The following is a 17,113-nucleotide window of genomic DNA, read 5'->3' as shown; positions in this document are numbered from 1 at the left end:
ACTCTGTTGTCATATACACACAGGCCTAAAATACACACATGCACAAACTGGACCTATACATGCATTAAATGGAGCACCTCTCCAGCTACCAGTCCATGCTCCATATTCAGTCCTGATGGGGACTTAAACTGGCAACCCTCCCGTTCCCAACCCAAGTCCCTATGGACTGAGCTACTGCTGCCCCAAATGTGCCATGCTAACCAAGCTAGCAGCTAACATTAGGGTTATCTCCACCCTCTCATACAAATATGGTTTCTTCTGGCTCCAAAAGTCAAAGATGGCGACAGTCAAAATGCCAAACATCAGGCTCCAAAATGGGACGACACAAACCAGTCATTGTGCCTACATTTATTATTTCATGCAGTTTATGTTACTGATGCATTGCTCAATAAAATTATGATTTTCAATTCTGTCAGAATCATTCAGCATTTTAATGTATGTTGCAAAACTGTCACAAAATAATGTTTATTTATGTCTTTTTGGTGAAATAAATGTGGTGATTTTTATGATAAAAATAAAACTGTTTATTTTCCCTAAGTACAGATTACATAAAAAAAGCCATGAACACTCTGCAGCCTGAGTAATTAGATGGTTCAAACGTGCCGGCAATTTTTTAAATTGCATGTTATGTGAAAGTGCTGTGTTTTAAGGTAAACCCTTTCCCACGGTGAGACTTTGTTAACGCTGTGTCTCAGAGTCTACCTTAAAACGCTAAGCGAGGTCCACTTTTGGATTTGTCCCATGAGCAGCAGATTACACATCACTCCTGGTTACAAAACATCTGGACAACAAAAGTTGGAAACTTGGAGGAGTTTAAAGTCGGGCAGCTGTGAGGGAACACACCAGACGGACTGATTTCTTCAACATGAATCCTGCTCTGGTAGTGTTGGCGTCGTGTCTGCTGGCCACAGTGGCAGCTCAGTCTCAAGACCACCATGACATGGGCTGGGTCAACGGCTACCGCCAGAGCTTTAACTTCCAGTGTCCCCACGGAGAGGTCCTGGTGGCCACCAGGAGCTACTATAGCGAGGCGGACGGCATGGACCGCTTGTGGTCGTTTGAATGCCAGCCCACACCTGAGGGTCTGGGGGAGCCCACTGACTGCTGGTGGGACGACATCAGCCGTGCTGGGATGGAATGGTGAGTTCTCTGATTTATTTACTTATTGCTTTCTACTTTCTTTGACTTTTACAGCTGTGTTGCTTATTTTTATATATTTAGAGTGTTTTAAAACTTTAAATACAATGTTAGTAGGACTGATGGACAAGTTTAATTAACTAGTTTTCTTGGTAGGATGTCTGCTCTGGGACACACAGAATGCACTCTGATGAACAGCAGGTTTTTCTCCTGTTTATGATCATGCAAACACCATTACACCGAGCGCCTGAGCCAACAGGGATATAAACAGCAGCAGCATGAATAAATGATGCAGAATAATATACACAAATTCAGAAATGCACTGAAAGAGGATCAACATCTGAGTCAGACTCCATGTGTACAGTAAGTGTGGTAAACTCTCTTTGAGCAGTTTCCTACAGTCTCTCTTTAACTCTGCACGGCAGCTGTGAACATGTTTATTCATTTGTTCGTTCAGGTCCAGAAAAGCAATTCAGAGGGACATATATTACGAACAGATCCATGTGAAAGCCACGTCATATAGGCACATCTTTGGCCCACTTGTCTGACATTGTTCCAATTAACAAGAGGAACCAGATCAAAGATTTAAAGAATCTTGCCTGAATTACTGAGTTACGTTGCGTCATGTCTTCTTAGGGACAAACTTTGACCAGCAACACAGGTTGTTAGAGGCCACTATTGGCAGACAACGAAGGCCCATACGAGAACTGTGTGGAGTTTGATGCTGAAACTGTTGTATGAACAAAACCACCCGTGTTGTTGGAATGGAAGACCTCCAGTCCTCACACAGATGCAGCTGCATCCAGAGAATGTCTATGGTTGTTTAGAGACCAGGCTGCATCAGCACCCCATTAAGCCTTTGCACACCAAGGTCATATTTTCACGTGCATTTTTTTTCGACTCGTTCTCACTCCCAGGTTTTACAAATATTGACGCTTTGTTACACCTCTCAGCGTCTGATAGTGACGCAAAAACACCCTCTGGCGCATCTATGTGATGCACAGAAACACATTGTAACGTGGTTAATGTTCTAATCCAGTCGCTGTTAGGTTTGGTCAACAAAACTACTTTGCAGGTTAGGCAAAAAACATGTTTTGGGTTAAAATAAGTATGTTTGTGACATAAATACATCATGACTGACATCAGTGTGTGACAACCGTACGTAAATTGCGTAATGTTACGTTAAAACATTTACTTCTAATTTCACGTAGGACATGAATTTTGGTCCCCTGGGTGAAATTCCAGATTTGTTTGCATCCACCACAGCTCCCTCCCACCCTGTGTGGGCTTTCTTGTGCTTTTACTATGTCACTTGTTCTCAGCGTAGAATATCACCACGGATGGATTTACATTGGAGTCAGCTGTAAAGACATAAATAAAATGAAGACATTAAAGGGTGCCTTTGGTGTCGATATTTGGTTGGTATTTGACAACCTGGGAATGAGAGCAGGCTGGGTTTTATTTCATAATCTGTCATCCGATAAAAATCATTATGCACACACATCTTGTACAACGAATGATTATTTCTTCAATTTGTCAACTAATCATTTTATCAAAAAATTTGTTAAAATGTTGAAAAATGTCGGTCTGTCTCTCCCAAACCCCAAAATTATATCATCTAATGTCTTGTTTCATACTCACACCAAAAGGTTTTAGTTCACCATCATGGGAGAGTGTGTAAAGCTGCCAATATTTGAACGTAAGAAGCTGCAATAAGAGTATTTTGGGGTACTTTTATAGTACTTTTCTGTGAAAACTCAAACCAATTAGTCGACTACTAAAATAGTCACCGATTATTTTAATAGTCGATTAGTCATCAATTAGTCGACTAATCATTGCAGCCCTAATGGAAAGCCACATTTGCTTCTCTTCACTGTTGCCACTCGCTGCCCATGTCTTGAATTTGGCACTGTGGCTACCTGAGTTATAAAATAATAATAGATGTTCGTGTCCCGTCACGCCACATTTTCTTCACTGCTTCTTGGTCAAACAACTCTCTTAAGTCTTTTCATGAATGCAAAAAATGCCGTTGTATGAAAGGGGGATGACATGCAGCAAAATGCTGCAGGCTGGAATCCAACACACGTCTGCTATGGCAAAGACATTGCCTTTGTACATGGGACGCCTGCTCTAACCACTGATCTACTGGGCACGCCAACGTGCAACAATTTTGGATGAAAAATACGGACTTGGTGTGTAAAAGCCTTTAGCCTTGTTATAACATGACTGCGCAGTAGGTGAACATATCACATCACTGAATTCAAACAGATTGGCCACTAGTTGCTACTACTCACTAGAGTGAGGAGAAGTAACATGGAAAATGGTCCAGTGAACACTTTATAAAATTTGATTTAATAATGGTGTAACCTGGGAAGAATTAAATGACGTCAGATACTTCCCACTCATTCTAAACTGCATGAGTAATCCCAACTGTGGAACATATTTCTCCACGTGTGCATACAAAAAGCAAAGTAATACACATTTATAAAGGATAAGCAGTGGAGTTAAATGTAATGCTTTATATAAGAGAATGCCTAAAAACCTTCCACTTGTTTATCTCTTTGTTACTCTCATAAAAAGTTGAATTTTGTCAACTGTTTTCTCATTCAGAGGAACAAAGCCAGGTCCTCCCAGTGCTGCATGAATCACCGTCTCAGTCCAGAACAGCAATATGTGTCCTCCACTGACAGATCCTGGGAACATGACTTCCTCCAGTGAATCTAAACAAGATCTGTCCAACAGGCTGTGTCAGTGGCTCTTCAGAGACATCACATTGCATTTTATGGGCCACATGTTTCAGCTTACTGCGGGACTTTTGAAACATGTCATTCACAAAAACTAGATAGTAAAAACAGAAGAATATCCACACAAACATGTTCCACAAACTGCACACAAAGGTTGATCCGATTAAAGGACTTGGATAAAAGTTGGGAAAACCTGTACAGTGGGACAATTGTAACCTGACGTCTCCGTGTAAACAGCAGCTTGAATCATACTAAACAGTCCGCTGACTCAACTGTATCTGCTTCAGATTACTTGTTCTAGGTCGGAGAGCATTTTTTCATTTGTGCTCTTCTGATTGATTTCCACTTCAGCTCGACTGCACCCAGCTCACTGATTCAAAGACAAACACTGTGAACTCTATCACTGCCACGCCTGCCTCTTTAACATAGCTGTCTGTTTGAATTACACCAGTGAGGACATTACCCTGCAGGGAAACCACCCCCACTGGCTGAATGGCTGATGGCTGTGCCCATGTTGCCATGACAAACATCCACACATTGTGCAGCAGCTCCTGCTGCTGCTTGGACCTGGTATTCTTGGATGTGTTGTGGCGACAGCAAAGTGTAGGGGCCATAAACAAAGTGCAAACAAACCAGTATTTACTTCAAAATATGTAGATTTTTTGGGTCTGAAATGTTTTTCAGTGTTTTATCTCTCAAGAAATAATTGTATGTTTGATAGCAGAGAAAACAATGATTTAAAAGCAAGAGGTCATTTTAGATCTTCTTCTTCTTTGTCTTTTAATGTCATAAATTAAAATAGTTTTATTGATAACTGAATGATTCTCTTTTGTCTTTGCAGGACTTCAACATGCACTCGTAACGGCCTGGTAGCAGGCGTACAGAGCAAGTACTTTGAATCTGTCCTTGACCGGGAATGGCAGTTCTATTGCTGCTATTACAGACGCCGCTGCCCCTACTCCTGCATGTACGTACACACTCACAGGGTCGTGATAAAGGAATATACTTTAAGATTTATGATTTTGGAAAATATGCTTATTCCCTTTCTTGTCAAGAGTTAGATTGGAAGATTGATACCACTTTTCTGGCTTTTCCATTGGCACTTCTTGCTGTGCTGAGCCCAACCATGACAGTGTTTCCATTACCAGTTTTAATGTGCCGAGTTGTGCCTGAGATGGACCATCTCGAGAGTCAGGTCAGACGATCAGGTATCTCCTACCCTGGAAATCCAGAGTTCTTGCGAGAGCACAATTTGAATTTGCTCAGCGAGTCACTCTGGCAATCAGTAATGATGCTCATTAACTATGCCCATGAAACCGAGCTGCACCAATCACATCGGTGTATCTGATATAGGCGGGCCAGAGGCGAGCTAAACAGATGACGACAGCGCTGTGACGACGAAGTCCGGAATCAGTCAGTAAACATTGCAAGATGGTTACGGATAAACACCAGTTGTTTGAAACGGCTTTCTCTAAAAGAGGAACAGAAGACGGCGCTCGAATCTTTCCTTTGCAAGAAGGACGTTTTTGCTATTTTGCCGACCGGATACGGCAAGAGTCTAATCTACCAGTTAGCTCCGCTGGCAGCTACGCGTATACCTCACCACGTGTATTGTTCTGATTGGTCGTAGTGTTATCCAGTTGCATGCAGTGATATTTACAAATGCATGCTTGGTGCCGCCCCTCAAGTTGGGCCATTTTCATTACTCATGGCCAGACCCTAAATCTTTCTAGATTTGGGTCTGGATTTCCAGTTTCCAGGCTAGGGATCTCCTGGTGAAGTCAAACAATGTCATGTGTATACATTCAGTAGGCTATATATTCAGTAGCTAGCTAGCTAACCCTACACTTTTCAGGGTTTGATTCTGGTTTTGGAACAGGGAAGAAACGTGTATCTTTTTCCAACCTCTCCAGGTAACGAGTATCATTAATACACGACGTGCCCTAGGAGCAACATTTAGCTCCAAATCCACAAAACCAGCCTGAAAATGAAGCCCGGTGCTACGCTATGATTGGCCAGTCTTTATCTGGGGGCAAGACTTGTTTGTCCTCTAGAGGGGGCCAGCGTTAGAGGTGCTGGTAGACATTTTTTCCCACTTATGGACGGAGCCAGGCTCGCTATTTGCCCCTACATTCATTCCTTGTGTTAAGTTAACCATCACCTGACTGTATAGCTTCATATTACCGTATAAACATGAAATTGGTATTGATCTTCCTACTAAAATCATGGCAAGAAAGCACATAAGTGTATTCCCAAAATGACAATCGACCCTTTAAAACAGTGGTTCCCAACTGGCCCAGATTTCTCTTCAGTCATTAGTTTGAGGTCCACACAGTTTAATACATTCAGCATCATACTTGCGTTTGGCCATTTTGTTCAGCTAGTTTGCCGTCTCTGTCAAGTAGTCTGTTAGTCACTCAGTCTACAGCAGAAAATAGCACTAATTAATAAAGCCTTTGTGCTGGAAATTCACTGTACTTAAAAATAAGGTGTGTTTTTTTACAAACTTGACATGTTTGCAAGTCACTTGGAATGACCCGCAATCCACCAGTTGGGAACCACTGCTTTAAAAGGTCAGTACTTTAATACTTGACATGCCAAAACGTTACACACACCTCTGTTGCCTTCCACAGGAAAACCAATGACATCCCTGAATACTTCAGAGAAGAGGCAGAGATGGTGGTTCCCAGCTATGGCTACTTCGTCCGAGGTGCCCAGACCACCTTCAGTGGAGTGCTCAGGTTTGCTCACAACATCTGTTTATTTCCCAATAACTTCTGATCCCACGAGGCAGCACTTTGGATCTATGGTCCGTCCAAAAATTGTTGAAATCCTCTCAAGGCTGAGCTGGAAGGAACGACCTCCATGTGGGACCAGAACTTATTGGCAGAACAAACAAAAAACTGAAGAAACAATAAAGTCTGGTAATTTATGGTCGCTGAACTGACAGGACTTTGTCTTGTTCTTTGTTTCAGAGATCGGCAGTGGAAGTACATCCTGTGCAGAATGACAGACTTTGACTGTGAATTTGAAAATTTATAAACTTGTCAGCAGCATCATTTTCTTTTCCATAAACACTGTTAACGACATATTTACTCTGCATTTAAACAAACACATAATACTGACATTATACACAACACTTTCATTTATGTATTCTGATAAATGGATCAACCCCAGGTGTTTGATATCTGCCTGTATAATCACTGTTTCTTAGTCTAGCATGCAAAAATGACTGCTCATATAAAGATGAATATTGATATAAGCATCAACACAGAGGGTCTGCAGGGGATTTGGGCTCCACCGGATACTGTGGAAAGCTTAAGTGTTTTCATTTAGTTACTGGAGGAACTGGAAGTCATTTGGCATCATGTGAAAGTGGTTTTCCAAAACAAAGTCAATTATTTGATGCTGCGGTCACAGTGGTGGAAAACACTGCATCAGGCTCGGCTCCAGGACCTCTTAGTCTGAGGTCACATGACAGCGATGGCCAAACAAAATGGCTTTAGTTGGACCATTTTCATGGTCATAAAAGCATTCAGTGAGCGTTAGGTGTGACTGATTGGGATATCTCGGAGGTAACAGTTTGTGTTGCAAGTAATGAGAAGCTCTTTCAGAATCACTGGCGTCATGAGCTTTGTGTGCGATGGAAGCGTCCCACCTGCTTTCAATTGACTTCAAATCTCTCCTTTATTAAAGTGTCTTGTTCTCTTTGGCAATACTGTACTAGCACTCATGTAACTGTACTGTGTGAAAATGGGATTAAAACCATCCCCTTCTTTGGATTACTTTGTAAAGTCATTTATTTAATATAAAGATCTGGTTGTTCGTTTTTTAACACAATGCCAAAAAAAAAATCAGTTTAGATCTCATAACAGAGTATATGATGTTTTACATTAAATATATTAATTGAAATCTTATGAGCATTGAAGTCACTGAAAACAACAGGATGAACTCATGGAGGGAGGAAGGATAATCTTGCTACGTGAGAGTGTAAGCCTTCCAAAAACACAGAGTGGATGAAGTCAGCCATGACGATATCAACAGCTCTTTTGGGCTTAACTTGGCTGAAGGCAAACTCAACACTGCTTCATATTGCCATAACACACTGCTGGAAGGGTCTGACATTAGGGATTACCACATCAGCAGTGACCCAGTTATTGCTCACATGATAAGAAATTTAGAGTGTTAAAAAAATCAAAGGAATGGTTTGACTTATTCAGGTTCTTGCTGAGAGTTAGAAGAGAAGACCAACACCATTGTCGTATTTTGGGTGACGGGATTTAAAAAAAAAACAAAACACTTTTTTTATCCCATATCTCTTGTGCTAATCGTCACCTATACACCAGTGTCTGCCCAGTGTCTTAATGATTCATCCTTCACTCTGGGCCATAACTAACCTCGAAATCCAGATGCCCCGCCCCTATCAAATTTGAATTTGCTCTGCACGGGGATCTGGCCCCGACGAGCAGAGCCCGCTGAATCGCCAATCGGACCAATCAGATCAGTCAATCTGACAGAGGCGGGCTCTGGGCGGGCGTAACATGATGAGGACAGCACTGCACCGTAGGAGTTGAAAAGTAAACAGCCAAGATGGCAGCTGCCAGAGGACCGCGTCCATTCAATTTAGTTTTGGAAGAAACACTAAGCCAACTACACTTATCTTTTTCCTTGAGAGAGGAACAGAAGACTGCCCTAGAAGCCTTCATCTCCAGGAAGGACATTTTTGCTGTTTTGCCAACAGGATACGGCAAAAGCATAATATATCAGTTAGCCCCACTGTTCAGCAAACAAATGAGGCTTACTGCAATGAATACGTCACCTTGTTTTTTGCTCTGATTGGCCATCGTGCTATCCAATTGCGTGCGGCGGCATTTGAAATGCCTCAGCTTGTGCCGCTCCTTGGGTAGGAAGGGTGTATCAGTGAGGGTCAGACTCAAAATCTAGATTAGAGTCCGGATTTCCAAGCTAGGCCATAACTCATTTTGCATTCAATGTGAAATGCACACAGAACGACACACCACTATCAGGATACATCAACCCCATCATGTGTGTGGCTTTTCCTCCATTTGATACTCGTCTCATGCATCTGTAAAATCCGTCGACACATTCAAACTCTGACCTCGTCACATATCAACGTTTGGCCATTGACCTTCCACTTCCAGATACGACGTGCAAGGTACCCCAGGTGTGTTGGTTGTTGACATTCTGGGACGCCATGTCAAGTTTTGCCTGTTACATGCATTGTCTTCTTTCAAGATACACTTCAGTTTTCACAGGAAATTTACTGTTTACGTACAGTCTCTTTCAAAATAAAAGCACTACATTGGTACAACACTGAATTGACATCTTATTTCCTTCAGCAACTAACGCACGTGATTACATTTTGCCAACAAACGCCCATGGATAGGTTTAGAAAAAAGAACAGTGATTGGCTTTACAATCTTACGGAAGCAAACACCGGCCTCCCAGGTGAAAGTCGATGATTGTTGGACCCATACACCCCCCCTCCCACCTGCCCCACTCAGACTTTCCCCGCTTTAACTTTCGTTGTTGTCTCACAACATTTCCCCTGATGCTGCCGGATGCCGTTAAACAATAACAGCGACCAGCCGCATATCATGCTGGCGTGAAAGGACAGATTTTTTTTGTCAGTGTCTGATGCCAAAAATCACTGCCCATGTGCTGGATTTCAACTTCGGAGTGAGACCAGTTTGAATCCACAGGCACAGGCAATGGTGGTGGTGGTGGCAAGAATTCATCAACAACAGAGAACGGGGTGTCTTCATGGCTGTTCAGCTACTAGCTACTGTCAATCTGAAGTTTGGCGGGGACAAACATTCAGCTTTATTGGCGACTGTAAACTCGCTCAATATCTCCGACATGTTCGACACGTTCGTGGGAACTTAAACCTTTTTTTTTTTATCTGTAGGATATAAAATACAAAGTGTAAAAACAACTAGATGCAGTTTTATGTGCAGGACTATTTCTTGGCCTGGGCAGATTGTTTTACTTTTGGATGGAGCTAAGTTTCCCACTGCTTTCAGCCTTTATGCTCAGCTAAGCTAAGCTAACCCATCTCCTGGCTCCAGCTTTATATATTCAACAGACAGATATAAGAGTGATATCTTCCCATGATCTTCTCATGTAACTTTTGGCAATAAGGAACTTGAAGATATGGTTAATTAAACTAAAACAAATATATGTTTACAATGAGGCATGTGCTTTTTGATCTTGGAGAAAGTAGTGTGAAATTCCAACTTTTATGTAGAGCTTTCAACCATATTGTACAGCGTGAGCATTCATGCTTCACTTTGGGGCCAATGTAGATGAGAAGCTCTAAAACTGATATGAATGAAATCATAACAGCTGCTGAGCCTAAAAGATATTTTTTCATGACAACTGAGAAAACTATTCACTGAGTAAGATCATGTAATGTGGTTAAAGGTTCCAGTAAAAGCAAATGGACATTGAGATGTTCTCCAATTTTCCAGCTTCATCAGCCAACTTTATGAAGAGGTAAATTCTTCCTGTGATCTCTCCAAGTATGAAAAGTGTTTTTTCCCCCAGCACATCTAACAGCACATGAGTTAAAGGTAACAGAACCAATGTGGAAAAATAAAGTGCCTTGCAGCCACTTTGTCTTCCTTTTCATTCCACTTGTTTGGAACGGGACGAGCTGCATTTCTTTACCAGCTCAACCCTCTAAAGTGCTGTTAAAATCTATTCGAACTTAATGGAGTGAGCTGGGCGAAGGTCAGACGGCTTGCTGCACTGTCTTGAAAAGAGCTGGGGACTGGGCCAGTAGCTTTCAGCACTGTTTGTTTATGGCAACTGCTGTCCTGGGGCATGGGGCCAAACGCCACAGCGTGACACAGCTGTCCCCTGAGCCAGTGGACGGTGGCGAGCCACACGCCTGCAGAGGCCTCCCGCCCTCAGAGACCTGCTGTCCCTGTGGTGGAAGCCTCCGTCCTGAGCTGGAAAAGACGAGGGGGGATATATTGTCCCGCTGTATTCTCTCCTCCCTCCAACACGTTTCATTACAGCTGGATGAAAAACGGTCCTTTCAACACAATATTCACACCGGCTGTAATTAGAGCTCAAGGAGGAGTCACAGAGCTAGAAAAGTCTCCTTACTGCAGTCACTTCTGGAATCTGCAGTTATCCACCATATAATCAAGAGCTAAGTTTACATTTATGGCAACGAAACCCCAGAGAAAAAAAGGATTTAACCTCTGATGAAGAGCTGCTACTGTTTTGAACATGAGATGCCCAGACTATTAAAATTTAAATAGATCCTAAAACACTGATTTTATGGAACCAAATAAAAAAATATAATCACCTGTTGGACGACTCAGTAACGGCATACAGACCAAAAACCAGTGACAAATATTCAAGTGAAAAGGCGTGACAGGGCTCAGCCTTAGAGATAGGGTGAGGAGCTAGGAGTAGAGCTGCTGCTCCTTCGTGTCAAAAGGGGTCCGCTGAGGTGTTTGGGGGATCTGATCAGGATCCTCCTGTAAGAGGTGTTCCGGGCACGTCCCGCCGGTAGGAGTCTGCAGGGCAGACCCAGATAACGGTGGAGGGATTACATATCTTAGGGTGACCATATTTTGATTTCCAAAAAAGAGGACACTCGCCCCGGCCACGATAGCCTACTTAAATGATACTCGCAGTTTACTCAAAGATGCCTTATAATTTTAATATATTTAAAGTTTATATGTATGGATAGAAAATTCAGTTATATTACAAAATAATATCTCTCAAAGACAGAAATTTAGATAGGCTTCTCAGAGGTTACTCAACTTGATTTTATTATGCCTAAAATAATAATCTTTTTACAAGTTTCAATTGTACAAAAATAAATATAAATGTAAAATAAATGTAGAATCTCTGGAATGAAATAATGATAGAAATAATGTCTCTTCTGAATTAGAAAAGTCAACTTGTAAAATAATAGCTATCTTTCAATTCTTAATGGACAAATAATATGAAATAATGTTCTAAATAATACCTCTTCTGTATTAGAAAATCCAACTTTGAGGTCTCCGGCACCTTTATTAGATACAGAATCACATGTGCCAGCTTTGCACACGGTGCACTCAGCCTCCCATATATCCCGACCGCGTCGGGACAGTAAGTTGGGAATTTTTTCTGCAGTTCATCTGTGAAGCTGCACTTGCGCTTCGGCATCTTGGAAGCTCAGAATAATGCGGGTGTCTGCTGCTTCCTCGTTGTGAATGTTGGAGATCCGCTGATAAGGCTGCCTCTCGGGGATTACGCACACACACACACACACACACACACACACACACACACACACACACACACACACACACGGAAAACCGGACATTATAATCAATTTGTAAACACTCCCCGAACGCCCTGGACAGGATGTGAAAAGTGGACATGTCCGGGCAAAAGAGGACGTTTGGTCAGCCTAACATATCTCATCTGGCCTGGGAACGCCTTGGGGTCCCCCAGGAGGAGCTTGAAAGCACTGTTGGTCGAAAGGGACGTCTGGGGTGCTTTGCTTGGCCTGCTGCCCTCGCGATCCAGCTCCAGATAAGCGGATGTAAATGGATAGATGCATGGAATATTAAAGTATCTCAAGGCAATTGAATCGAACGCAACTGGACTTAGTTTTGTTGCGCCAAAGTTGAGCCTGACTTTTTCTCCAGATGACCCTGCTTTACTATTAAAATCCCAGTTATGAACGACATGGATCAAAGACTTGTGGCTTTGTTTTATGACCACAATCAGCTCATGGCGGCGATGTGCACTCTAGCTACTGAGTGCACTTTTCTAGTTTGGCATGGTGGTCTCAACAGAACATCCGCTCTGAGTAATGAGATAAAGAAAAGCACTTATATTATGGAACATGAAAATGATCAACCACAAGAACACACAGCATAACGCCTCTTTAACCGAGCACCAATCATCTCTAAATAAATTAAAGATCATGTGATGTTTTTGTACTCAGAGCCTAAGTACGTCTCTCTTCACTCAGAACTTGAGGCCAGCTCATGCAGTTAATGCCAGAGTTCATTAGCTGTGATCCAGTGAGATTTCTGTAGAGACAGAGCCTTGAGTGGCAGAAATAACAGCTTTTCACAATAAGAAGCTCCTTCACGCTGAAAATCCTCTCTAACATTGTTTTAGAGCTCCACAACAAGAATGTTTACTGCTTAGAGCAGTGCAGAGAGTGAATGTTTACTGGGTTCGGTGTTTTTGTACTGATGCCTTTTATTACTGAATATCAACATCTATTTTATACAAATTAAAGTTCCACAACAAGTCGAACTGGATCCTGAAACTTGCATAACGCCAGCACGTGTAGCTGCAGACAGATTCGAACCTGTCACAGCAGGTAAAGGTGTCAATAACAATGCTAATTAGAGCAACTGCAAGGAGGCTTTAAGAGGTTATGAAACTGTTAAATGCTGATGCCTCTGTATGGCCTACATCAGAAAACAAGAAGTTGGTGATTTCAAAATAATTATTCTTAATGCCTGCATGTGCTTCAGATTCCCTGCTGAATTAGACGAAATGATTTACAGCATGAAGACCAGAAGAGTCTATGTTTACATTTTCCCAGGCAAAGTTTGGCAGCAATTTTGTAACGTTACATTTATTAAATGTTGCTGTTGTCCCTGGCTTCATATGAGTTGAGGAAAAGTCCACTAGCCACTAGGCTAATTTGTACAATGTAAAATGCCATAGGCTTGTGCTAATAACGTTAGCATGTTGTATTTGTGGATAAAATGTGTCCAGATGAAGACAAGTGTTTGTGAATGCTGCGAGATACAGTGAAGCTGATTTGTGTACTTGTGTTTGAAACTGTCTCTATTAAGCCATGTTTAATGTGTGTTTAATGTGTGTTTTGAATCAACTAAACTTTACAGCACCACCGACTAGTGTTTTGGAGTTCTAACTGCAGGGTAAGGAGCAGAAGGAGATTTTTCTTCAGATAATTTTACTTTTGATGTTTTACTTTGTGGTTATGGCCGATACTGGGGCAGGAGCAGCAAAGAGAAGACAAGAATCAACCAAAGAAAATGCTACAGATAGAGCACAGGCAGAAACTCAATTCAACCTCAGCTGTTCATTCAACAGATGGAGAGAATTGTGTGATTTGAAAAATGATCCCGAGTTGGCCCTCTTTCTTTTCAATGTCGCAACTCAGTCACCAGAACAAACGTTGGCATTGTACATTCCTACAAACCACGGATACGTTACATTTGTACGTCATTATGTAGCAGATATGTTGAAACTTTGTTTTTGTTTTTTTTTGCTGCAGAAAAACTGTGGTTATCGTGGCGATGTTTAGGCGCACAAAAACACTCTATGATTACGAAAAGATCACATTTTGGCTTAAAACACCTGCTTTTGGTTCCAGCACTCCTGGATTGACATGCAGCAAGGTCTTGGTTAAAAGGAAACACTGTCCATGGCACTATCCCCAGTAACACAGTGATGGGTTGGTCACTAAAGTACATCCACATTTGGTGGCTAAAAATCTCGTTGAGTCACAACAGGTTTGCTGTTTGTTGGTCTCACACAGTGGTCTGCAGCTTGGCAGGAGTATTGTCTAGGTGTCATGCCATTCACCCTCCAGGGGTACAGAACCAAATTCTGGGCCCGATGCATAGGCAGTATCTCTAGGCCGCCCTCCTTTCCTCTCTTGATCCATGTCTCTCTCACACACCTTTTTTAAAAGTGAGTTTGCGTTCTTTCCCTTTCCTTTCTTTCTTTTCTTTTTTCAGGACCCTGATTCTTCTTTCTTGGAGAAAATCATGACAGAGTACACTGGTGCTGCAGCAGCATCAGCAGTCACTCATTTGGCTTTAGCAACGGGAAGTTTAAGCCCTGTTTCCACTGAGCAGTACAGTACGGTTCAGTTCGGTACGCTTTTTTCTGTTTCCACTGTGAAAAGTTGTGGATGGTACCAATGGAACTGTTCTGTACCGTCCCCATGTTTGGTCCCCCCTCTGTTGGGGTACCTAGCACACAGATCTGGTACTAAAAGGTGGAGCTGTGAACACTGCAGTCTGATTGGTCAGTAGAGGACGGTCACTCTGCTCAGGGCTGAGTTGTGACTGGTTTTGTAAGTTTTACATTAGTAAACTGTAACTGTAAAAGTTTTGACGTTTATTTATGTTACTCAATGCATGAGTTGACGATGTGAATCCATCAGCACACCTTAAATTTCAATATTAGAGACAAACCTAGTGCAAGGGTGGACTAAACCATTTATATCTTTAAGGGGTGAGAGGTGCCACAGAATGAGAGGTTAAAGGATAACTTTGGTATTTTTCAACCTGGGCCCTATTTCCCCATGTGTATGTGTGCATATGATTCATAGGTACAACTCGTTCTAAAATTGGTTCAGTATTGAGGGAGGCGGATGCAGCCGGCAGCCGCGAGGTAGATATGGGGGCAAATGCGTCCCGTATAAGTTTGCGCATTAAAAGTGTTTTTTTTTTCGCCACTGACTGGTTCAGATCGCCAGTGCTATCTCTGTAAATAGCATACTAAGCGTTTCCCTGACTCTTCACTTCCTGTGGGCTGTGTGTGATGTCATCTTGCGAGAGCTTTGCTTGTTACCGGAAGAAAACAGAGGAGCCATGCTGAGCGTCGCTCCGAGTGGCACTGGTTGTCCGGGAGTACAGTTGAGTTTTACTGCATCGATTGAAAACAATGGTTCGTGTTTGTGCTTATCCGAATTGCAAGAACAGGATGTCGCGCAGCACCCCGTACAGCTTTCATAGGCTGCCTTTGACGGACAGTGAGATGCTAAAGTTGTGGCTAGTTGTGCTACAAATGGATGCTAACACTCCTGTCCAGACACTGTGAGCACTGCAGACCCGATGGTCTGCAGTGCTCACTTCTCCCAAGATGACTACTGCCAGCCGAAGAAGAGAAGACATCCAATCCCGAAACACCTCTTCCTCAAGAAAACGGCTGCCCCACGAGTAGAGAGAGCTACAGACACAGTGGAGGTTATCCTTTAAATAGAATTGAATGTAAGTAGTTATTTCCAGATTTTATATTTTTTTAAAGTTTTGCTGCTCATCATTTTCCTAAATGTCTGTTTTAATCCAAGTGAAATGCTCCGTTCTCATCCTGTGAAGAAGTGAGGCGCTGTGTTTGTGATGTGGGCAGGGAAAGCCCCAGTGAGGGAGCACCATGGAGTGCGACCCTGACCCAGCCCCGGGGCTGCACAGATAGCCTGTTTATTTTAGGGAGCCTCTGCTCGCTCTCACTGCGCTCATTGCTCTCACTTGAGGACAAAAACAGCTGCCTCTTTTCATGTCAGACAACACGGGGCACAGTGCAGGGTAGACCCACCAGAACTCAGTTAGACCAGCACTTTCCTACAGAACTGCACCGCTTCTCTACAGAGATATAACTGTGTGAAATCAGAGAATATGTATGCTTAAACTGATGGAAGCATTTAAATTAATTCAAAATATCTGTCCCTTTGATATCTGCCTCCCCCTGGCTGACTGAGGTGAATGGCATTTTGCGTGTAAAGTGCTCAAAAACAAAAATTCAACAGCAGTCTCTCTTTGTGGAAACACTGTCCTTGTTCCTCTGGATAATCCACAGACCACACTCTCAGGAATTTTAATAGGGACTATTTCTTTGGCAGAAAGTAATACCAGTGCAAATTACCATCTGCATGACTACGACTGTGGGTAAATAAGAACATGTGTTTTTTTATGTGTTTTCTGGTTAACCAACACATTAAAGGCTGGATTTTGGCTTTTGTGAAGATTTAATTTGTTTTGTTCACATTAACATGAGACTGTAGATGTTTTGCTGAACAACAACAGAATAATAGCACATCACTTATCTTAAGTCAGTTGCTTCAAAGTGATCATCAGGGGATCTGACAGAGAGTGAATGGGATCAGACATCAACAAACATGTCTCCTGGTGAGGTAACTACAGTGTGTCTCCCTTTGTTTTGCTTTCTTATAAAGCTATTTAAATGTTTATGTGTAGCATCGTAAATGTAGCAGAACAACCAGAGGAACATGTCGGTACTGAACGTTTCTGCAAACCATTGATATGTTACATTTGTGTGTCTCATACGCATCATATCAACATTTCTAAAGTGATGTAGTTCATATTACATGTATATGAGCTGACTATGTCATCAGGAGGTGGAGAGGATGGTGGATGTCATGACCCCAAAGTAAGACAGCTGCCAAGCAGCAGGCCACTGTT

At 42.3% G+C, this 17,113-nt stretch overlaps 1 protein-coding gene across 1 annotated transcript; it reads left to right on the top strand.

The window, feature by feature from the left end:
• The first annotated feature begins 749 nt into the window (after positions 1-749).
• Positions 750-7,663, top strand: dpt (dermatopontin). The gene is made up of 4 exons (XM_049588527.1): positions 750-1,140; positions 4,723-4,848; positions 6,515-6,622; positions 6,857-7,663. The coding sequence occupies exons 1-4, from the start codon at positions 866-868 to the stop codon at positions 6,921-6,923; spliced, it is 576 nt and encodes a 191-aa protein (XP_049444484.1). The 5' UTR covers positions 750-865; the 3' UTR covers positions 6,924-7,663.
• The last annotated feature ends 9,450 nt before the right edge of the window (positions 7,664-17,113 follow it).

This window comes from Epinephelus fuscoguttatus, linkage group LG10, assembly GCF_011397635.1.
Source record: "Epinephelus fuscoguttatus linkage group LG10, E.fuscoguttatus.final_Chr_v1".
Lineage (NCBI taxonomy): Eukaryota > Metazoa > Chordata > Actinopteri > Perciformes > Serranidae > Epinephelus > Epinephelus fuscoguttatus.
Note: the sequence above shows the minus strand (reverse complement) of the source record. Positions and strands in the feature narration are given on the sequence as shown.

Bases quoted from the DNA above. Each gene is read 5' to 3' on its own strand.
- dpt (XM_049588527.1), top strand. From the start codon at position 866: ATGAATCCTGCTCTGGTAGTGTTGGCGTCGTGTCTGCTGGCCACAGTG. The intron at 1,141-4,722 runs GTGAGTTCTCTG...TTGTCTTTGCAG, and splicing joins AGCCGTGCTGGGATGGAATG to GACTTCAACATGCACTCGTA. The intron at 4,849-6,514 runs GTACGTACACAC...TGCCTTCCACAG, and splicing joins CGCTGCCCCTACTCCTGCAT to GAAAACCAATGACATCCCTG.